Consider the following 23597-nt stretch of genomic DNA (forward strand, 5'->3'; position numbering starts at 1 on the left):
GGTCCCTTAAGAGAATTCAAAACTGGGATGACTAAACCAACTCACTCCCTTGCAGGATTCTAAATATTCTCTTCTGTTTGCTTCAATGACTTACACTTTAGAACTAAAAGGATGCAAGAAATTAATGGTGGAAATTGTACAGGGAAGCCCCAGATCAATATAAAGCATCTATCGAAACCTGAAACCTGGCAGCATCATGCTATAGCAGGAGTACACGAGAATAGGTTGACTCACAGTCCTCTCCAGAGTAGCCAATGGTGGACCTGGGTTCTGGCCCCTCTCCCACGTTATTAACGGCCTGCACCTTGATGTCAAAAGCAGTGAAATGGTCCACGTCGGTGACGACGTAGCGCGGCGAGGTGGTGAAGGCGAAGTGCCAGGAGGGTCCGCTGCCCACCACCTTTCTCCACATGACCTTGTAGCGGAAACCCGGCCCGTTGAAGCTCATCCGATCCATCTCCTGCAAGAAGACAGAGCTGGGAGCTTCACAGAGATCTTTACCAGCATCTAGATTTCCAAAAGCGTGGCACACATGGAACTCGGTTAAGCAAGCTGCGAGCTGTAAATTTATGGCTCACGCGCAAAGAAGCCTGGGAGGAGAAGCAATTCAACGGTCGGCGTGGAGTGAGAGCAGTGAGCTGTTTGCAGAACTCACTTTCCACGTGATGACGAGGTTGTCTGGGTCCTCGGACTCGCTTTGCACTCCTACGGGGTTGCTGTCTGGCCCTGCAGGGGACACACGGAAGCCTTAGCGCGCAGGGCCGTTCACAACACAACACACACCTGTCACTTCAAATCAGCACCACAGCAAGGCAGCGTGAAGGGGATTCCCAGCTGGGGCCCACTGGGAGCGGAGCCGCTCGCTGCTCTCAAACACCCCTGGCCAAAACTCTAGCCTCGGTTTTAGGTCCCAGACCGACATTAACGTGCAGGAAGGGCTCTGGCCCCTAAGGCTGAAAGGCTTGCTATCTTACGATCAGCGGGCGTGGGGTAGGCTTCGGAGAGCAGGCTGGGGTCGCTCTTGCCGACAGCATTGATGGCGATGACCCGGAAGCGGTACGAGAAGAAGGGTCTCAGGGAAAGAGATGCACGTAGGGTGTCTCCAGACACACGCGCAAGCTCCTCCCACTGCTCTGTGTCAGCACCTGTGTCAAACTCCACAACATACTCTACACACACACACACACACACACACACACACAGCAGAGAAGGCAGGGAGACACCGGATGTGGGCAACATTAGGAAATATCTGTGCTGAAGTCCAAGACCAGCTAACTTTGTCTCTACAAGCCCCTGTATGATCCATATAGGTCAACAACCAATGGTCCATTAAACACAGATCAAATGGCTGCCGCCTAATGAAAAACGTTCAGCGCCACTGAAAGAATATTACACATAAATCAGTGTCTGTACCAAATACGGGACTTTTGTGGTCATCTCCGGGAGTCCAGGAGAGAATGACTGAGCGTTCTCTGGCCTCGGAGATCTGCAGCTGAGATGGCGCATCTGGCTTGTCTGAGTGAGAGCAGGAACACACATGGGAATTTGCATGCCACGACGCCAACAGCAGAGCAGGGCATGAAGGGCAGGTCAGAATGTAAACAACACTTTGCATGCAGACATGATATAGAGACAGCTTTCCATGACTGGGGGAAAATGTCTTTTTCCACAGGTCAAAATTACAATAATACATTATCTGTAAAAGCCCATCGCATAAGAAGCACTGATTGGTTTCATACCAACGACGGTGATGGAGCCGCTGGCATCCGCCCTGTCCAGACTCGTCAAGACCTCACAGGTGTAAACACCTTCATCCTCTTCCTCGACGTCATTTACTGTGAGCTCAGACTCTAAAATCCTGTACCTGGAGAACAGCAATAGCAGCAACCACCATCAGTGGCCTAGAATAGTGGCCTGAATTCAGGTCAGAACACATCTGATGCTATCCCACGGTACGTCTGATAATCCAGTCTGATCAGTGGGGCTGTGACGGATCCTACTTGTCTGTGTCGGAGGACTCAGTCAGCTTCTTCTGGTTTTTCCTCCACAGGACCTGTGGTGGGCCCAGAGTGTTGTCCATCTGGTACTGGCAGGTAAGTGTGGCCGCCTTCCCCCTCTGAACGCGCAGAGCCTGGGGTGGCTCCACGATCAGCGTCCTGTCTGACGGGTGTGTACGGGGGCAGCTGTTATGCGTCACAGCCAAGAGGCAGTAACAAAGGCTGCCACGGCCCACTGAAACCGTGGCTACCGTTTTGATTGCAGCTTTATTTTCTGTCTGTTTAGAAAATTGCTAAGCCACTATTTCAAGATGAACAGAAAAAAATATATAGTATTCATTAAAAGTATATTCAAAGTTTTATATATATATATATATATATATATATATATATATATATATATATATATATATATATATATATATATATATATATAAAATTTTATTCAGTATACTTTTAAAGATGTATATATATATAAATATCTTTAAAAGTATACTGAATAAAATTTCATATATATGAAATTTTATTCAGTATATATATATATAAATATATTTAAAAGTATATGCAATACTCAGATACTGCACAGAGAAGTGTGGGCATAAGAAAAAAGCGTTTCTGCATGTTTGTACTGGTTTGTACTGGTTACTTACTGAGCACTTCCAGCTCAGCAGTAATGGTGAGTTTGGCTTCATTAACGGAGCAGGTGTACAGGCCTGTGTCGCTGTGGGACACACTCCTGATCACCAGAGTGCCGTTGCTTAGCTGAGTCATCCTAGGGTTGGACATCACAGAGTCCCAGGTCTCACCCTCCCTGAACACACACACACACACACACACACACACACAAGCATATTGCTATATTGTTACATATACTAATTTTAACATGCTCCCAAAATGACCCCTCTGCACTGTTCCCAAACTTCCCCCAAACCCCACTGCCCCGCAGCTTCCTGCCAGCATGTGCACTCACAGCTTGTATCCCTCCCCCTCTCACCATGTGACCCGGGGCCGGGGGGAGCCAAAGGTCTGGCACTGCAGCTCCACCGTCTGTCCCTCCGCCGCCCGGTATGACAGGTCTTCCTCCGTCAGGATCTGCGGGGGAAGCTCTGGAAACAGCACCATGTCCTTTCACCTTCAGCTGACACCACTCACAGGCAGGGGTGGCGCAGTGGTTAAGGTACTCGACTTATAATCAGGTTGCCAGTTCAAGCCCCACCACTGCCAAGGTGCCACCGTGGGGCCCCTGAGCAAGGCCCTTAACCCTCAATTACTCAAGTTCTGTTCAGCCATAATTGTAAGTCGCTTTCTATTAAAGCGTCAGCTAAATGGATCCATGCAGTCATTATATATATTAACTATTATATGTAATAAAAATTATATATATATATATATAGCTATTACATAAGTGTTTCTCTGGAAGCCTTGTGTATTACAGAATTTTATATATAATTTGATATATATATAAAAAATGTCACTACATATATATATCTCACCTATGACAAGGACGTAGGTGTTCACAAGTATGTTGCCGTGAATGTTGGCGGCCTTGCACTGGTACACTGCAGTGTCACTGCGTGTCACATCCTTCATGATGAGGACGCCCCCAGTCACAGTACGCCTGGGGTCAGGGTCGATGTCTGCGCAGAGGCTGCAGCCTTAGAGCATGGCCTATACCACACGCCCACCCTGTCATCCTTTACCTCGCACTTTGGAGAAGTGTCTGCGCCAATTTACAGAGAATTACGGGGAAACCACACAAACACCCCCCCCCCCCACACACACACCTGAGAGAGGGATTCCGTTGATGCACCAGGTGACCAGGGGGGCTGGGATTCCGTCTGCCTGACACTCCAGTCTCACGGTCTCTCCTGGTGCATACAGTTCACTATCCGGTTCCTTAGTCCAGTATGGCGCAGCTAGAGTAGTACACACACCAGTGCACAGATGAGCACGTGCACACAGGAGCACACACGTATAAATACACAAATACACCGAACTGAGCAACCCACCGGAGAACCATGTTAACAAAAATCATCCATCCGGCAGAAATGAAGCCATACGATATTTAGATACATGCGAAGAAAACAAAGCTCTGACAGACACTTTGAGTTCCTGGCACCCCAAAAAATACTAATTAGAGGATGTTTATCAGTGCAGTTGCTAATTAGTGTACACAGAATTGGCACACTACAGCTGGAGCTCTGAGCCACCAGTGCCAGAGGTCCTCCAACCGAATGCCCCACTGAGCCCCACTGATAGACTAGTTTACACCACAAAACAGCCGAGGCAGAGTGGCCTGCACCTTCCACAGTGACGGAGTAGGTGTGGGTGGAGGTGCCCTGTGAGTTGGTGGCAGAGCACTGGTATTCCCCATCGTCATTCTCCGAGATGCTGGTGAAATGCAGCAGCCTGTCAAAGCTGTCTTTGGAGGTGCGAGATTCAGACAGCGCGTCATCCTTCCTCACCCACTGGACAGAGGGTGTGGGGCTGAGGGAGAAAAGGATAGAAACAGGAATGAAGACATGCAAAAGACAGTTATGTGATTGGCTTCAATATAGCATGGGGCGAACAATGCATACACAGACGCACATCCATATTCACACACACACACACACACACACAAACAAACACACACTCACACGCCCTGGACGATACACTCCAGATCCAGACTCTGGCCCCTCAGCACCAGGTAGGAGCTGTGTGAGCCTGTAGGTCTCATCATCTGTGGCCTTCTGTTCCGCACCACTGCGTTAGCTACGGACAGAGAATAAGAATGACAACAACATCAAGATCAACAACAACAGCAGCAGCGAGTGAAGCAAAACAAAAACATGGCCACATGTGACATCTCGTATGGAAACAAGCAACCACCCAAGCTGCTGTGCAGTACATGTGAGCCTTGAAGAGGCGGGCTCTGGGGCCCAGGAGGAGCCACATCAGGCTCCTCTTCATCTGAAGCCCCTCCCTCCTGTTCTCCCCTCCCCCACACATGCCCTGCTGCCTGCAGGCTTAACCCAGTCCCTGGCTGCCTAGGGGCGGTGTCTCGGCTGCCCCTAGCTCCTCCCACTTACAGGCCACAACATTGAGGCTGATGGCCTCTTTGACGACGATGATGCGGGCGCCCAGGAACTGGACGTTGCACGTGTAGTCGCTCCGACTGTCCTCCGGGATCACGTGGGAGAAGTAAAGGTTGCCGTCGCGTCCCTGGATCACGCGCTCGCTCTGCTGGATGTGCCGGAGCCCTGCGGCAGAACGGAAACGGATCAGAGTCCGACGCGCTCATCCTCGAACGTCAGAAGAGCCCGCGGAGCTGCCGGAGGAAGGGGGCGGAGGCGGCTCACGTACTCCTGTCCATCCAGTGGATGACGGGGGTGACAGAGCTCTGCGGAGGGTTGCAGTGCAGGACCACTGGGCTTCCCTCCTCCACCATCTTCTTCTCCTTCTTCTCCTTCTGGATGGCAGGAGTGTCTGAAAAGGAAGGGAGTTCTGGTGTTGAGCGGAAAGGGTCACAGGAACGTTAATGATCATCACTCTGAAACCAGTCGCCTAGTCTAATGAACAAATAATGGAGTTCCGGTGTCAATCCGAAAGAGCTGGAGCTGTTCCAGTAAGGACAACTGAATTCATAATGGTGCCATCTCCGTGTGCCGCGTCAACAAAGGGTAGAGACGTTGCCCTTCCTGGAGCCATGGAGAGTGCTAAAAGCCTTAGGAAAAATCCACTGAAAAACGTCCAGAGAATGATCATGTTTAAAAATGTAATAAAGCACGTTTTAAAGAGACACTGCTGTATGCCTGCTGCCCCTGGAGGGTTTAGGCTGTGGGCTATTGTTAGTCACATGCATGCTGACTGCTCCTGCTTCACACACATTAGTCCCAGGTGGCCTCGCCCCTGCAGAAAGACATACGGCGTATCAGCTCGACCTGGTTTCTGGGGCAACTGTTGTCACGGAAACTGGGAGTGAGGTCATAGAGGCACATGAGCGGAACAGGTAGATGGCTGGCGGCGCAGAACAATTGTTGCTGGCCCGTGTTTGATGTAAGCAAACGTCGCTACGCGCAAACGCAGAAGCGGAGCACAGCTTTACGTTTGCTGTTGAAGCCAACCTAAGCCGGCGTTTTCACTCCTCAGACGGACAGCGAGACGGACGCACCCTCGGTGACGATGCGGACCTCGCTGGACACGGCCGTGCCCAGGACGTTGGAGGCGTAGCAGCTGTAGTTGCCGTGGAGCTGGTGGATGGGGCCGTCCTTGGCTACAAAGCTCCCGGAGTCAGGGGACATCGACACTGCGGACGGGTCAAACTGCACTCCATCTTTCATCCATCGGAATCTGGGGGGGGGGGAATTGGGAAGATGGCAGGAGAGACGAGTGAGAGACTAAGACTCGCTAAATATCTTCCTGCCGAATCTTTTCTGCGACCGTGTTTGGTCAAACACACCAACACTCAGGCAGAGGTGTGAAGGACCCTGGTTTACGGACTATGAGTCCATCTGGGACTAAATTTGAAATTTGTTTCTATGGATACTGACGTGGGAGGGGGATTGCCAGTCGCCTCACAGGTCATAATGATGTCATCCGAGGAGAAGGCAGTGATGGACACTGGTTGGGCAGTGATCACTGGGGGCTTCTTGACTGCAGAGACGGGGAGGAAGTAAGAGACAGCAACAGAAAAAAAAAAGTGAAATTGAGAGGGGGAGAGAGAAAAGGACATCACGTGACAGAAACAGAGAAAGAGAGCAAGAGAAACAGACAATACGTTTATCCAACCCATTCCCACCCAATATGTGCTGGCAGCGATGGGCTGCATGTGTGTGTGTGTGTGTGTGGTACTCCAAGGGCAGGGGTAGACACACTCCGTGTCCACCCATAAGGACTGTCTGCATTTGAAAAAAGGCCACTCAACTGATCCATGGGACTCCCACTGAGACCCTCGGGCACAAAAGGGAAAGCCCCTGGGACAGACACACACACACACACAGTTCTCGTGTTTCCATGAAACAGAACATCGCTTGAATAATGCCCCCATCCTGGGTGAGCAGGCGAGGAGCGGAGCATGGGCTGCCCCAGTGGAGGAGCCACGTGTTCAGAAAACGACACGCTCGCCACGCGGATGACATTTCACGCACGAGTGCCTCACAGGGAAGGCGGCTGCGAAAGACGTGGACAGGGACGGAGGAAAGAACCCAAAGAATGGACCCAGCGGAGAGGTTTAGAGAGAGAGAGAGGGAGGGAGAGAGAGAGAGAGAGAGAGAGAGAGGGCTAGAGAGAGAGAGGGGAAGGGATATATATATATATATAGAGAGAGAGAGAGAGAGAGAGAGAGAGGGATAGAGAGAGAGAGAGAGAGAGAGAGTGAGAGAGACCTTTTGGGAGGGGACTGTGGGAGCTGTTTTTGAGATGTTTTTAAGTCACCAGGGCAATAAACAAGTCCACATATATGGCAGGTAAAATTCATATTATACAAAGTGGGCAAATGCAGCCAACTCTTCCACCAAGTCTTTTCTGTACTAGGTCACGGTTGGATACTCGTGACACACCACTGTCCTGCCATGGGCCCCAGAAAGTGTTCTTTTTTGTTGTTGTTGCTGTTTGACTGCAAAATTTGAAGTGTGTGTGTGTGTGTGTGTGTGTGTGTGTGTGTGTGTGTGTGTGTGTGTGTGTGTGTGTGTGTGTGTGTGTGTGTGTGTGAGAGAGCTTGCGCATTTAAACAGAACATGACAGAAAGAGATTGTGAAATCTGGGTGAATGTGCAAAAAGGGCCAAGGAGAGGTGGGGAACAGAGAACAGGACAGAGCGCGAGAGCGGTGAGGGCTCGAAGACAGAGCGCGAGAGCGGTGAGGGCTCGAAGACAGAGCGCGAGAGCGGTGAGGGCTCGAGGACAGAGCGCGAGAGCGGTGAGGGCTTGAGGACAGAGCGCGAGAGCGGTGAGGGCTCGAAGACAGAGCGCGAGAGCGGTGAGGGCTCGAAGACAGAGCGCGAGAGCGGTGAGGGCTCGAAGACAGAGCGCGAGAGCGGTGAGGGCTCGAGGACAGAGTGCGAGAGCGGTGAGGGCTCGAGGACAGAGCGCGAGAGCGGTGAGGGCTCGAAGACAGAACTCTCACATCAGCAGCCATAGTTCATCTGCTGCAGGCTGTCCTTATAGTGACCTGAACCTCTATGTTATACATGGTGATGAAAAGGGTAACTATAGTAACATTTACCGTACTTCCAAACAGAATATTTGCAGTATTTGGTGATGTTGTCATGTGACACAAGACCTAAACCCAAACAGAGATAAAGACTTGTGGCAAACAAACACACAAATATGCACCAACAAACACACACACACACACACACACGAGAGAAGATCATTGGCACTTACGTTCTTTTGTACGGTCTGTCCAGCATGTCAGTAGGGACGAAGAAGTGAGTGTTTATACACACTAGATACACATTGATAGATTACATTATCTAAACACACCCACACACCAGATGCATCAGTGCTGTGTTTTATACATTACTGATTCTCAGTATTGCTGGTGATTACATGTTCATGTTCATGTGGGGCAGTGATAGCTTCGTGGTAAAGGTTCTTGACTAGCAATCAGAAGGTTGCCAAGTCAAGCCCTCACCAAGTTTCCCCTGTTGGGCCCCTGAGCAAGACCCTTAAACCTCAATTGTTCAAGTTGTATTCAGACATAATTGTAAGTTGCTTACAATTAAAATGCAACCAATTCCTGTCAAAACTGTTTTTGCTTTTAGAAACAAAATATTACCAATAACCTCCTAAAAATGTATTTTCTTTTTTTATTTTTATTATTTAAAATGTTGTATTATTTTTTACATATGTTCTATTATTAAAATAATCGGGTTTTTTTTATTATTTAAAAAAATAAACACACATACATCTGCACATGTTGGCTTAACTTCTTAGGTCTGGCAGAGTTCTGGGGCTGTGTAGTTCTCATTGCTCAGCAGGCGTTTTCTTTAACAAAGGCGCTCTTTGTGCTGATGAACATGTGAGGCCTTCCAAAGATCAGAATAAAGATGTGACATTGTGCCAACTCAGACACCTGGTTTGCATTTGGCTGGCCAAGGCCCAGTAGCCCTGCCTGATAGAAACGAGCTTGCTAAGCAAGACCAGAATAATGGCTCGTGCTGGGCCCTCCTCTGTATCCTCCAGTCCTGACACTTTATCCAGTGGTGTTGGACACAGTAAAAAATATGTTCTGCACTGGAAGAAGGGAATATTATCTATCTATTGGACTGACCCTGTGCACCAGACAAAAAAAAATTAAAAAATCTATTGCAGGTGTGTTATTGATCGGCCACGTCTATATTCACTGTTCATGGTCAAAGGGACTGCAAATGAAAATCAACATATGTCTTGATACTGTCACCTTTATACTAGCCCCGCCCTCTCACAACTCACCACCTCAGTCTGCTTGAGCCTCTGTGCGTGTGTGAGTGTGTGTGTGAGAGAGAGAGAGAGAGAGAGAGAGAGAGAGAGAGAGAGAGAGAGAGAGAGAGAGAGAGAGAGAGAGAGAGAGAGAGAGAGACAGAGAGAGACAGAGAGAGAGAGAGAAAGGGCTATTCTGAGCCTGTGACAAATTACTGCAAACTGAAACTGCAGAGCAGCACTGTGTTACTGAGAGCTGAGAATCAGGTACACATCTGCACCAGCAAACAAGATCAATGCTACAATCAGTTCGGCAAACCATCAAATTAAACACACCTACATCGGGACACTCCACAAATCCAAGCATACCTTTACCGTCAAGTTTACAGCAGTCAGACACACATGCACACGCACGCGCACGCGCACACACACACAGACACACACTGCACCGTCTCTGCACTTGCAGTGCTTAAATCTCATACTCACAGTTGTCTGGAATGTGGATGACAGCCTGGCCTGGCATTGGAGTGAGCACCAGGAAGAGGAGAACCCGGAGGAGAGGGAGTGGGGGAAGCGCGTGGCGCCCCCTGCTGACAACCTGCTGTCGTGACGTAGAAGGCATTGCTCACTGTTCCATCAAAGCTGCACCTGCTCACGGACTCGAGCACACTGTGAGGATGACTCCGGCGGGCCCACACGGGGACGGGCGGCTCTCTTCCTCCTCTCTCACACTCACTCAGTCTCTTCCTCTGATCCTTCTGCTCCTCCAGTGCTGGCTGTGCTTCCCCTCAGCTCGTCTCTTCCTCGTTGAGTCTCTCTCTCTCTCTCTCTCTCTCACAGATCCACGCCCTCCCGCTGTCGTCTTACTGGGGGGATAAAAAAAGAGCAAAAGAGAGAGTGAGGTGAAGAAAAAGAGAGAGGTGGAGGGATGCGTGCCACACATGTCAAAGGAAGAGAAAAATGACTTGACCACCAGCCAGTCCAGCAGGGAGCTGGGGGCAGACAGAGAGTGAGGAGAGAGAGCCCAGTGCACAGCAACAGTCCACCTTAGCAAAAGTCAAAACAGGACAGACTGAAAGTCACGTTCCTGTTAAACATCGGGTGAGATGAACACATACGCAACCAAGTGTGTCGTGCTGACAGAAGCAAATCCAAAAATGACATAACCTGATCAAACAAACATGGGCAGACTGATCACACGTATCAAAGCCAGTATACTGCCATTAAGCAGATAGCAGATAAGAGGAGAACAGGGAGGGGGAGGGGCCAAGAGCCTGGGGCAGGAGCGTTTGAAGTGGGTCAGTACGAGCACGCCGGACGATAAGCACCTATTAGAGATGGTATCAGTCATGCTGCAGGGGTGAGGGCCATGCTCCAGGAACAGTTCAGGAGCTCCCAGCAGGCGCTAGCGTCAACGCTATCGTACTCCGCGTCTGCTCCTTGCCAGAGCAGGTCTCGTGGGCGCACACGCGCACACGCAAAAGGAGAGCCCCCGAGGACCGGCGCAGGAAAACCGTGAAATGCACAAAGATGAGTGAGAGAGAGAAGGAGAGACTAAAATAAGCAGGTGGGGGGTGTTTTTAAGGCTCCGCTGATGCCGGTTGAGAAGCAGCAGAAGGCGGCTCAGGGGCTCAGCTGTAGCCTGGCAGTGCTGCACGCCCGGCAACGGAGCCGGCCGACCTTGGAGAGAGCTAGAAGGTTGAGGGGAGGAGTAAAGAAGAGACACACACACACAAGCGAGGATGATGGGAAGGAGATAAGCATTTCGGCCGCTTCTAGCAACGCTCCCATTTCTTTGAAACCTGTTCGTGTCAGATTTCACTGGTAGTGTTTTTCACGGGCAGTGTTTGAATTAGCAAGTGTGAAAAACACCAGGCCATGTACTAATACTTAAAGAAGGTCATGGTTAAGAGATGATAGAAATAATGTTGGTATGGAACATGGATTAGATGGGTCATTAAACACATCACCTGATATCAGTCTTCTGCTTGAATAGCTCTTTGAAAAATAGTAGGGCGAGAGAGACAGACAGAGAGAGCTAGGGGGTGGGGGTGGAAGGTGACAGCATAGCCAGTAATCCCCTCCCCAACTAAACCTCCGAGCCAGTGCATCACCTCTCACGCACCTCCTCTCTCCTCTTCTCTCTCAGTCTGAGATGCTGGCTGTTGCTGACAGATCAGAGGCTTCCTCACAGGGTGTCAGCAGCCAATCACCAGCAGGGTGAGCCTCTGCTGGTGAAAGTGGATGAATCGAGGCGCACTGTGTCATTTGCTTAGCGAGCAGCGGGATACCGGAACGTGTGAGAGGACCGCTGATCGCCGGTAAAGTTCGGCGGGACCGAGAAGACGCCCGAGTGTAGGCTGGTTTAGCCGAGTTCCACGTGCACACCCACCAGAAACGCCCGGCAATCAAAATGCCGTCCAGCAACGCTTGATCAAACAGCAGTCGGTAACGAGGTGACCAGACCAAGTGTGGCACACTCGCTGACTGAAGGTGGTGAATAAGAACAGAATAATGATGGTAATGAGAACAGGGAGAGAAAGCATGGAAACGCACACCTGCATGCACACACACACACTCACACACAGACCGACGTGTGCACGTTACTGTGCAGCAAGTGTCTTGGCTTTAGGTGCTTGCCATCTTAAGCCGAGCGTGCAGATAAGAGATGGGTGGGGCGATCGATGGGCTGTCCCATCTTCTGTACTGATGGAGGAGACTGACACAATGAGCTGGGCTTTAGCGCTCACCGACCTGCGGTTCAGCTGTTTCCGATAGCATCTAAAGTCCATTACCTGCTTCACTGGCCTTGGGTCAGAGGACAGACGGTGGTATGGTGCAGCCGTGATGGCCACGGGCCGCCATGAACTATTCTAACCTGTAGCCTCACGTCTAACATGGAGGAATAGAGCTCAGCATGGGAATCTGTTTGCCTTCACACAAAGAGGTTGAGTCATAGACAGAGCAAACAAACAAAGAGGAATTCATTATTTTTGTTCAGCAAAGAATGGGAACAATGACCAAGTTGCAGTTATCAATTAAAATATGAAGAGTGTAGCCATAAACATAAAAGATTGCAAAGGGCCTAATTTGTAACGCTGACAATTCAGCCTGTGTCGAAATCTCTCAAGATCAGAACAATGTTTTCGGTATGTAGCATCCACTTGCTTTTAAGTGCATCTAGCAAACTGCAGTCTCCAAGGGCCTTGTGGGACATGGAGATGCATGTTAATGACCCCTCATCTGGATCACGAGTTGAAATGCAAAGAGAAGGCAGCAGGAGGGTCCGAACTCCACCTTCTTCCCACCAACCAGCTCCATCATATCCCAACCACTTTTACATAATTGCCCCATTTCTCCTCCGCTGCTCCTCCAAACACTCAAGCGTGCAATGACCCAGCGTGCAATGACCCAGCGAAGGACACACGTCCTCAGACTCCCAAGTTTAACCCCGAGTGAAGGGGCTTTCACAAGCCTCGTGGAGCGCCATGCACATATGCAGGCTGTGTCCTGTCATGCCTTCTCTTTAAATATTTACCACCTCCCACTGTGAAGATGTGTGTCAGAAAGGAGGAGAGGGGGAGAAAAAATAATGAATACATGGGAGCCCTCCACCCCACGAGACCCCCCTAAGGGTCTATCTGCCTGAAAATCCAAGAGACCCAATAAGGGGAGTGTGTGTGTGTGTGTGTGTGAGAGAGAGAGAGACAGAGAGACAGAGAGAGAGCTTCTGTAAGAGAGGCGTGAAGAAAAGAAACTGACATTTAGATGGCAGCACTCACTGGAAGACGAGCAAAGGAAAGTGACTGAAAGTAATGGAAAGAGGAGGAGTTATGGCAGAGGACAGCAGTGTGTGTGTGTGCGTGTGTGTAGGGGGGGTTAATTCACAGAGACCCCCTACAGTGTAAATTATTTATAGCCTTTCCCTTCCTGTTTGCCCTGAATTCACCTAAATTCATAATTCATATTCCTGCATTCATCATATCTGGTTTGGTGCCAGACTGGCCCACTCTGTACAGGGGATGCAATTGTCTCCGTCTAGGGTCTTCCTGGAAGTCAGCTTCTCCAGGGAACGAGCCTGTGGCACTACGATAAGCCCAAGGGTTAAGGCTGTAACCATCATAGAAGGGTAGCACCAGATGTATGTGAAGTAACACTTTCCCCTAATCCACTCCAGAAAGCTTTAGCCTCACAATAGGGTTTACTGGATTACACGAGGTCCATAACCGCTCCGTTGATCTCACTGAGCAGCACCATTTAGAGAGAAAGTGGCAATTATCGCGCCTGATAAAAAGCCGATAGAAGCCTCGCTGTACTGCTGCCTTTTCAGTGTGTTTGCATGCGTTACTCCAGAACTCCAGGACAGCACGATATAGTCGGGGCTGAGTAGCTGGTTCCCTTCTTCTTCTTTTTTCTACCAATGCATCTTCTCCACTCTCAACGCCCGGACGCCGTACACGCTTTTCACTTCTCCCTCTCCTGTCCTGCTCTTGAAAGTGATGAAGTGCACACAGTCTGACATGCAGCTGACACCAGAAAATGTATTTTTTGCTGCTTTATTGACTGAACATCATATGGTGGATATCCCTGTGCTCCCTTCATAAAGGCCTGGGATGTGTGCAGACAGGCCTGCAGCGCACATATCCAGCTGCCTGAGAACTGACCTGTTCAGATGGCTCAGCGCAGCACTCAGATGGCACACTCCCTATCAGTGCTGAGAACAGCTATACAGAGAGATGGAGAGAGAGAGAGAGAAAGAGAGAGAGAGAGAGAAAGAGAGAGAGAGAGAGAGAGAGAAAGAGCGAGAGAGAGATAGAGAGACAGAGAGAGAGAGAGAGAGAGACAGAGAGAGAGAGCACTATTATTTTTTTGCCACTTTTATCTTCTAAAAGCCTCTCTCCAATTCCACACCCTCTACACCTATTCTCTCTCTCTCTCTCTCTCTCTGTGAAGGGTTAATATCAGAATGACAAAAAGCTGTAGAAATATAAAGGTTGTTAGTGGGGGCTACCACTCACGCTCCCTTTCCAGGTTTCCATGACAACATGGTCTTTACAGCTGCCCCTCCAACATATAAATTCAGTTATTCACACACACGAACGCTAACAGGCAGACACTTGGCCGCTCCACGTTCAAACATGCACAGGAACATGTGCACGCACACACATGTACATGCGCATGCGCCCCGCCACCAAAATGCTGCACATATTTCATGTTGTTTCAAATTAAAAGGGATGATTACCCATCACATTTTCTCGAATCTAAGATCCTGAGCAGCAGAGCTACGACGCCCTCTCGGTCCCCCCCCCCTCTCTATCCCTGCGCCTCAGCCCTGTCGCCTGCAGTCCGGAGCTCCGTTCTGGGACGGCCGGGAAGCAGCAACGAGGTTTATTTATTTATTGTTCCCCACCTCGAGCCACAGTAAAGGAACGGGCGACTAAGAGATGTGGTGAATAATTAAAGGCTGCGCGTACGCTCATTAAGACGGAGGGATGCCTCACGTTGATCTCGATAGGAGAGAGGGAGAAGGGAGGAAAATGGAAAACAATGGATCAACATCAAAGGGGATTCGGGTAGAATAACAAGAGTTCAAATTTAATAGGGTCTCACACAAACAAATATATCAGCAAAAGAGTTAGGATGACAGTTTCTATACAACACTCACAAACCTATGGTGAAATGTACCAATAACAGACAGTAATATGCAGTGTGACATGATTCTAGCGTTCGCCGTGGTTCTGGGTGTGGTTAATGCGGTAAATTATACAGGCGGAAAGTAAAATATTCTTTCTCTTAGCATGACATAACACAATAGCGTTTTATGAATAAATCTAGGGTAAACCTAGATGACGTGTGTGCTGTATCGAAACGAAATCAAATGACACGGACCAGCTACCACTTCAGATGACAGCGCAAAGCAAACTCTTGGATCTACATTAGAGGAGATGGTAACACGAAACGGCCTCGTGTATTCCATACAGGCAGAAGCAGTGTCAGTGTTTCCACAGCGAACGTTAGTGCACTGATACCAGCATCTTTCTCTCAGCCAAAATGACAGACTGGTCTGTGTGAACAAGAGCATTTATTAAAGAAACACACACCTCGGGTGCTTTGGATTACACCTGCCTCCAGACACGTGGCTGACCATGCAATTAGACATTCCATACTACTCAGAAGCCTTATATTAACATGGCAAGCAATCACTGAAGGCACAAGAAACATATTTTACACTAAATGGAAAATTAATAAGAAGAAATGCACTTGTAGCTTTTCCGAAACTCAAAGGCGTGGGACTGGTAGATCCCAAGCGCAAAGAAATACAAAAAGAGAGCCATAAATACTGGCCAGTGAAAATACTAGAGCCGGTTAATAACAGCAATCGTAACGTGAGGGAATTAAGCGGAAAAGCCATTACTGCTGACCTTCTACCCTCCCCAGGCGCTCAGAGCTTCGTTTCACACGCCATTTGACATGCTACACACTGAGAGCTATTGTGTCACTCTCACATCCAGTTTGTTTGTTTGTTTGTTTATGTTTGTTTATGTATTAAGACAGAAAGGAGGACATGAGTCAGTCGGTGAGGTCCACGTCTGGCGTCTGTCACACCCTGGCGCTGGACTTGTGGTCTCAGAGAGGCTGGCAGAATGAACGGAGTTTGTGGGATCAGACAGATGAGGACATTCAGAGGAAGAGACCTGGCTACAGTGGCCGACTTCGCGTTAGTGACGGGCGTCCTCTTTTGAAGAGTTGATTACGTAAAATCTGTTTCCCCAAAGAGTGGTTTTCACCCGAAATACATCAACTCATAGATTTCTGTTTCCATGCACCATTACACTGAGTTCACTTACTGCGAGCAAATATCTGTAGGCCGATTTACTACTGTTAAACGGAGCCATTATAGTGTGTTGAGACACAGCTGATTACTCCAAAAATCACTGGAGCGTCTCTGACACTGTACTTAAGCCACCGCGACAAAGCAGAATATGTTCGATTTGAAAATGAATACAAGATTATCGTCATTTTTAAAGCACTGTTTTGAGTATATACAAACAATATAGAGGTTATTTATATTCTTTAGTATTATAAATAACTATATTGTGTGTATATACTCAAAACAGTGCTTTAAAAGACACTCCAACGATTTTTAAAGAGCAAGTGTTACATTTTTTTTTTTTTAATGTGACGTCTGATCTTTATTTACCATGATCATTATCAGAGATGACAAACCGAGACCTTCGCCTTACAGCAGATGGAAACAGAAAGGTTTCCACAGTATGACTGAATCGCCATGGCTCCGTCACTCTCGAGAGCCATGAGAACAAAACAGAAAGAAAAGCCACAGCGCTGCGCAATGGCAGCAAGCGCAAGGCAAGCCCTGAGCAGGAGCTGGTTAAGGAGAACAGCAAGGACAGCAGTGAGCAGAATGAGGCCCAGCTCACAGGAACATGGACTCTGCAAAGCCTTCATGCGCACGGGGAATGGTACACTACATTGTTGCAGGAAACAAAGAGAGAACAACAGGTATCACACGGGGGTAACACTCCGGTCAAAGCAACAGTCCACGACAAATCTATTTTTACCACAATTATGGAAACGCGGCAGGATGACAGAACTGCTTTAAAAGCATTGAAACCTGCCACATAACAAAACAGGAAGCTTAACGCAGGCTTTAATCAAGCCTGAAGTACACTATACACAAGCAGGCCGTGATTAACATGCTATGTGCCCTCATGGCTGTCAGGGTGAAGATGAAGCTTTGTGTCTGTGTGCATGTATGGAGGCGTGAGTGCTCCCCTGGGCTGGATAATAAGTGTGCTGTTCTGAGGAGAAGACAGCTGTCCTAGGATTGGGTGACACACTGGGTCAGGTCAGCAGCTCCTCTGGGAGCAAGCACACACACATGCACACGAAGCCTAACCACTACCCACCCCCCATTAAGACAAGATCTCCATTACGCTCTTACATTACCAACATGTTTTAGCGCCAGCTAGCATGGCTGTCATAAGAAAGCACAGCACTGGGGAAAACTACCAAGCTAAACACTTGCACAATTAGTGCATCAAGCATCTAGTCCCCACAGCTATCAGTCATCACCAGTTTGGATTAGTCATGATAGCCTTGTTGCTCCATCAGTTAGAAAAGCAGTGTCTAAACACTGGCCTCTCTCCGCTGACTCTGTGAGACTAGAGGGGAAGATTTGTCTGGGATGTAGCTAACCCAAGACAATGATCTCCTCCCATGTGGAAATGGGGAGTATTGTCAGGACAAGGTCAAGCCTGCTTTACTACGCCGCACAATTTGCACGAGGACTCGGAGGGCCAGCACACACACGTGCCGACCACGGCGACCGGGTCTAAAGAGACAGGAGAAGGTAAATTAAACGATTGTGATGCGAATCACAAATCACACGAGAAGGCAATTTAAAGACTGTGAAGCGAATCACAAATCGGCACAAAGCAGACGGGCCGTAATAATGGTTCTTCTATAGTGGATAAACTTCACAATCATATACGATGATTACACAAGAAATTGCTTACACTAGAGGGTGTATAAAATGGAGGAAGACGTGGTCCGCGATGTTATCAGATGTTAATTTCGTGGCGCTGTCCGATCATCAGAAGCGGGTCAGATAACCGCTTTAACTCTGAAAAGTTTCAAAAGCGTCTTGCATCTAAGTGTTTTTCGTGTAATCAAATCTGGCACCACTTGGGAACAATGTGAGGAGAGAGAAACAGGGCTCTGTGTCACATGTATTCTTTACTTGGTGATGTTGGGAGATGAAGGCGGACCGCTGTCTATAGTGGGAATGCACTGACGGCTCTTTTTTGGGCGTAATATGCCTCCTTAGTCGGACTGAGTGGCAAAAGTATTCTGCAACATGGCTGCATTTACTAAGGGAAACATTGACAACAGGACAAGAAGCAATTATCTGCTTAAGTTACATGGAGTTGGACTCAACAGATACAGCCAAATTACCCAAGAACCAGTGGTGCATGGATGTCGACATTTTCCTGACATTTATATTGTAGCTAGCTAGCGAGACCCAATTTCGACGCCGGGGAAATACACTAAGCAAAGCCTGAAGGCATACAAAAGCCTAAACGTTTGGTCGTACTTCAAGGGGGAATGTGTTGGTAAAATTAGTGTGGATGTTAATAATGGATATTCTGGTTGTATATAGATAAGATGGTTCAAATATGTGTATTTCATTACAGTTTTTATTTGGAAAATTAAACTAGCTTGGCCTACTTGTTCGTAGAGAGCGCTGCCACTCGGTAATGTTATAGCTAGCATACACTAGCTATCTAGCATTACCTATAGTTGCACAGGAAAACCAAATAGCTAGCAAACGTTATTTTTATCTTTTAGCAGCCTGTAACAAGATAGATCAGAATTAATTCCTTAAACTATATTTACAGTTTTAGGTGCTTGTTTTTGCAACATTCACGCTAGATAATTGTACCACTCAGTCTGTCACGCACTGAGGCTCCGTAAGCGTCTCCTGACTTACTGCTTTCGCTGACATTCGTCATCTGTACTGGAGAACATCAAACCTGACTGTCAGCCCCATCTCCTAACACAAACACACACACACACAAACCATCAGTGGATCAAATAGCATGGGTAATCTAGTGCCAAGTGAAATCGGTTGAAAAGCGATTTGACTGCCATTCAAATGGCCTCGTGGTCACGCAGAGTAGGAACAGGGTCAGGCAGGCGGAGGCTGGTGCGCGTCCCCACTCCTGTAACCATGGGCGATGGTGAACCCTCACGGGTACCAATAGAGGGCTCGCTGCAGGGGGAGTGCACACTGTGCCTTGCCTGAAGTGGGCTGCTCTGCTGGGCTGTGATGTAGATAGCGCTACACTGAATCTCAATGGCCTGGACATGTGCAAGGTGTCAATAAAGGCCTGCCTTTTTTTTTTTTTCCCCTGCGCCAATCACCATGACAACTCTCTGACTCCAGCAGCATGCAGCTATGCTCCACCCCATCCCCCCAAATCATTTCTCTTCCCTTTCTCCCTTTTTTTCATTTTTTCTAGTTCGTCATCTACGGTTAAATTCTCCTTGGCGCAACTTCGACTCCGTTTCTGCTTTTCACATAAATCTCAGGGCTGGGCCAGTGGATTTGTGCTTGTCTCCTTTGTGTCTCTCGGTAACGTCTCTCAGCCACCAATGCATCTTTCTCTTCAACCCACCCTGTGAACAGCCCCTCCCTGTATCACTCTGATCACATGGTTTCACTGTGCATGCATGTACACACACACACACACACACACACACCCATCCATCCATCAGCTATGGGGACAAGCAGTTGGAATTCAACACTCTGTTCTTCATTAACAGATCCCCAAGAAACCGTCTCTTTCCATTGATGTCAGTAACAACCCATGAATTCCTAAACATGTTTAGGAATATTTGTATGCATCACCTCCTAATAAGCAATGACCTCTGTCAACCCTGTTAATCCATAATGAGCCATTCTTCATTGCTTCAGGTTTCCAATCAGTCACTGTGCACTGTGGCGCCTGAAGTCCTGCTGCTGCCCACCCCGTTAGCCTCTAAATCTGCGCTGCTGTGAGTGACTTTGCCCTGCAGCAAATCCAATCATGGTTAACAGAAGCTATGGAATTCCATTTTAGTCTCAGCTGGTCCTGCCTTTTCTGCAGTGACCGATTTGGACTCATGAAAGGCATCTCCCGCCAGCGGCACCGGCTGCACCCAGCGCATCAGTTCGGCCTCTGCGGTGGCCGTCGTACACAAGCTAGTCTCTGAACAAACGAAAGCAGATATTCCTCGGCAACAAAATAAACTCAGCCGACACATCCAGAGCAACAGGACAGGCGGAAGGCGACCGGCTCTGGCCCCGGCTCTTTGTCTCCCGTCAACATGCCGATGAGACGCGACAGCCCTAGTTGGCCGCGATTCCTTGGCTGTGCCAGGATGAAGCACACACCAGGGGAATGGAGAGAAGAGTGTAAGAACAGACGCTGAGAAACCTGAGGGAGACTGCACTGACCTTTCGCTACGGCTAAAGATGATCTAAAACACGCTGACATACACGCTTGCATAAAACACTGATGGTATAAAGGAATCGAGACAGAACACCAAAGTGACCACTCCCAAACTCGATTACGATGCCGGGGTGACCTCTGTAATTACGTAAGGCTCATAGATACCCCAGACAGGACAGATCGGAATGGGCTGCCTAGACCCAACCCACCCCCCCCTTTTAAATGAGGTTAGAAACAACCCTCTACATCTGCCGTCATTCCAAAATCATTGATCAAATCACTAACATGGCGATAATATTGCATGCATAACGACGCGCGCACACACACATATAGATATGAACCGGCAATGTTGCTGGGATCAGCTTCCCCTAGTCTGAAAGACAAACTGTGCACACATTAGAGGGACCAATAATAGCCCTCTTATCACACGAATTTATGCTTCGTGGTACTTTCTTCACACCAGAGAAGGTGAGAAGGAAGGAAGGCCTAATCCACATAAATAAACCAGACAGGTGCTTCCACTGTGACCACACCACATGAGCAGGATCCAGCCACGCGCCCAGCAAAACAGGGAGAAATAACAACAAACGCAGCGCTCCCTGTACCCTACCGGCCTGGAGCGAGGGACCATCCCCTTGCGCTGGGTAAATATTTGAATGTCTTGCACTGTTTTGTTTTCATGTTAAAAGGATACGCTTTAATTAGTGTCTTCCGGAGGCAAACGAGGGAGAGGCCGTGTTCCATTCAGAGGAGAGCCGTGCACGCGCGCGCGGGCGTGTGCACCTTCGCGACAGGTGGGCGTGCAAGTCTCAGCATGTTTAGGCGTTGTTTGTCACCATCTTCTGCGACAGTTTAATCTCTGCGGGTTTCATCGCTGGCGTTCTCCTTCCTTTTAAACAGACAGACGGGCAGATGCACACGCCCTCCCCCTCTCCTGTCTCACGCACGCATTTTCTCTTCATCTTTCTCTGCCCCAGCCACTGGGCCTCATCCCCTCATTCCTCTTCAGCGTGTCTCCTCTTCGCTCACTAGCCTCCTCTGTGTCTCTGCTTCCCTAACCCAGGCTCTTACATGGGGCTTTCAATCATTTCTTAATGGGCATCCCATCCTCCACTGCTCTCTGAACCACACCCAACCCCTCTGGCCCAAAGACATTTGACTGGTTAACTGCTTGGTTACCTCGTTAGGGCTTTTTAGTGTTTAATATCTGATCTCCTGTCATCTTTCTCATCGTGCCCCCCCCCCCCCCAAGTCTCCTGACTGCTACACAGGCCACAGAGCTGTCGATGTTGCAGGCATGCATGTGCATTTAATAACCACCGCTGGTACTCAGAGGTTTTATTACTGGATTATTTTGTTCAGATTCTTGCCCTGCAGGACAGGTTAGAGGTATGCAGTTTAACTTATTCTATAATCTATATTAAGTTACACTGCGAAAGCCAGTGTAATCAAAGATCAGAAGTTATAATCAAATTTGAAAAGTTACATTTCACATCCATCATGCTATATGCACCATATTCACATTGGTTTTCAGGAAATTCCACAATGGCAGCGGAAGTTCTCTGTAAGTTCGCAAAAGGTGCGCATTAATACCCCTAACGTCCGGAGAAGACCGCACATTTAGCTTGGCTAATACACATAAACACGCCCTTTCATCTTGTACCACTTAATGCTCCAGTTTGTTGTTGTTTATCTGAAGAGCGTTTTGAAACGAAGCCGAGCTGTTCTCATGCAAGGCTGGCAGCAGCCCTGCAGAAACGCATTACAAAAAAAGAGTACTGTTGCTGGAAAACACGCGCCCAGCTCGGCTTCATTTACCTACCACATGGAAAATTATACACTTTCAAACGCAGCATGGAACAAACCTACAACCTATGGTAGTCTGTCGCACACGCTTGAAATATGTGAAAATGTGTGTATTGAGAGCTGGTAATAAGCTTGCTGCTTTGCAGCACTGCAAAAACATTAAAAATCATAGCGGTTTTTTTCAGCACCGCAGACCTGTCAGCCCGTGCGTGCGTGGCGGGGGCAGATTTACGTATAAACATAGTGGGTGATTTGAGATGCATAAAGATCATTTCGATCGCTTTGCCACAAGAGCCGTGCCCAGAGTACAATTAACGCGCATCTGATTACAATGCATTTAATTCAGCGCTTCAAAAAGACGACAACTGACGCACGCGAAGGTCTCTCTCGCGCCCCCCTCCCCCCAGGGTGCAGTAGGGGAGGGGGATGTCATGCCTGCCCAAACTCCTCTCTCCAACCGTCCCGACTCGCCCGCATGTCCCCGAGCCTTTCTGGCTTGGCACAGTGCGAAACTGGAAGGCGCCGTAGGTTAAGATTAAATTAGCCGCGTGTGTGGGGATTACAGTCGCTGGCGTGCTGATCCCCTCCCACACTGCCCTTAATCCAGACGTAATGAATATAATCACACCCGACGCTTCTCGAGCCTCCAGTATTACGCAGGTGCACACAAACATTTTCCGCAGTGCACGCAGTCACCCGACGGTCCTAGAAGAAAGAAAAATAAATAAATCGCACGCGCACAGCGTCTTCCCACTTAGAGATTTCAGTGAGGCACATCCTCGCCGACGTCACTGCAGGAGTGAGTGTGTGTGTGTGTGTGTGTGTGTGTGTGTGTGTGTGTGTGTGTGTGTGTGTGTGTGTGTGTGTGTGTGTGTGTGTGTGTGTGTGTGACACAACCAAATTCCCCCCCAGAAATGAGAAGGGTGGGAGGCACCTTTACACTGTGCATTTTACTAAGACTGCACTGAACAGCAGAATGGGAGACAGGAACTCATCACTTATTCTATCACAGCTGTGAATTATAAGGGTAATTACTTTTTTTTTCTTCTTCTTCTTCTACATGGGTCTAGCAGTTGTGTCCATCTCTCCCACACTCGTAGGCAAGCAGTGCTCAGAACATTTTACATGAACTCTTTCAAATCCGTCTGTTGCTAAACCAAAAGAATTTGCCACGCATAAAATTCTCTCCTCCATTTTGGGTAGTGCACCAGCACATAGCACATTACAAAGGTAGTTTCATCATTAGAGCTTTGACAATGTTGTTCTGAAGGACCCCCTTTAAACTTGCCAGTGCTTCCTCTCAGTAAACCAGTTTATTTCATCAGTGGAGCAGCAATTGTTTGAAAAGTCTGTTCCGCTCTTCTTCACTTCCAGTCAGCCCACCCACTCGTGCTCATT

The 23597-nt window shown here is 48.5% G+C and overlaps 1 protein-coding gene across 2 annotated transcripts in view; it reads right to left on the bottom strand.

Moving 5' to 3' along the window:
* Positions 1-23597, bottom strand: part of l1cama (L1 cell adhesion molecule, paralog a) — a 35241-nt gene that overhangs the window by 7847 nt on the left and 3797 nt on the right. For both annotated transcript variants that reach the window (XM_035522292.2, XM_035522291.2), the window contains exons 2-19: positions 9865-10244; positions 8362-8376; positions 6530-6632; positions 6151-6329; positions 5343-5465; positions 5069-5239; positions 4637-4751; positions 4300-4484; positions 3782-3913; positions 3491-3634; positions 2992-3103; positions 2648-2808; positions 2001-2160; positions 1740-1864; positions 1414-1515; positions 975-1169; positions 656-726; positions 235-460 (exon numbers count right to left, since the gene is read on the bottom strand). In XM_035522292.2, the coding sequence (XP_035378185.1) occupies positions 235-460; positions 656-726; positions 975-1169; positions 1414-1515; positions 1740-1864; positions 2001-2160; positions 2648-2808; positions 2992-3103; positions 3491-3634; positions 3782-3913; positions 4300-4484; positions 4637-4751; positions 5069-5239; positions 5343-5465; positions 6151-6329; positions 6530-6632; positions 8362-8376; positions 9865-10000 (2455 nt within the window). In that variant the 5' untranslated portion in view covers positions 10001-10244. The remainder of the gene's footprint in view (positions 1-234; positions 461-655; positions 727-974; positions 1170-1413; positions 1516-1739; positions 1865-2000; positions 2161-2647; positions 2809-2991; positions 3104-3490; positions 3635-3781; positions 3914-4299; positions 4485-4636; positions 4752-5068; positions 5240-5342; positions 5466-6150; positions 6330-6529; positions 6633-8361; positions 8377-9864; positions 10245-23597) is intronic.

The sequence above is a fragment of the Electrophorus electricus genome, chromosome 24, assembly GCF_041902795.1.
Source record: "Electrophorus electricus isolate QZ-2024a chromosome 24, ASM4190279v1, whole genome shotgun sequence".
NCBI classification, from domain to species: Eukaryota; Metazoa; Chordata; class Actinopteri; order Gymnotiformes; family Gymnotidae; genus Electrophorus; species Electrophorus electricus.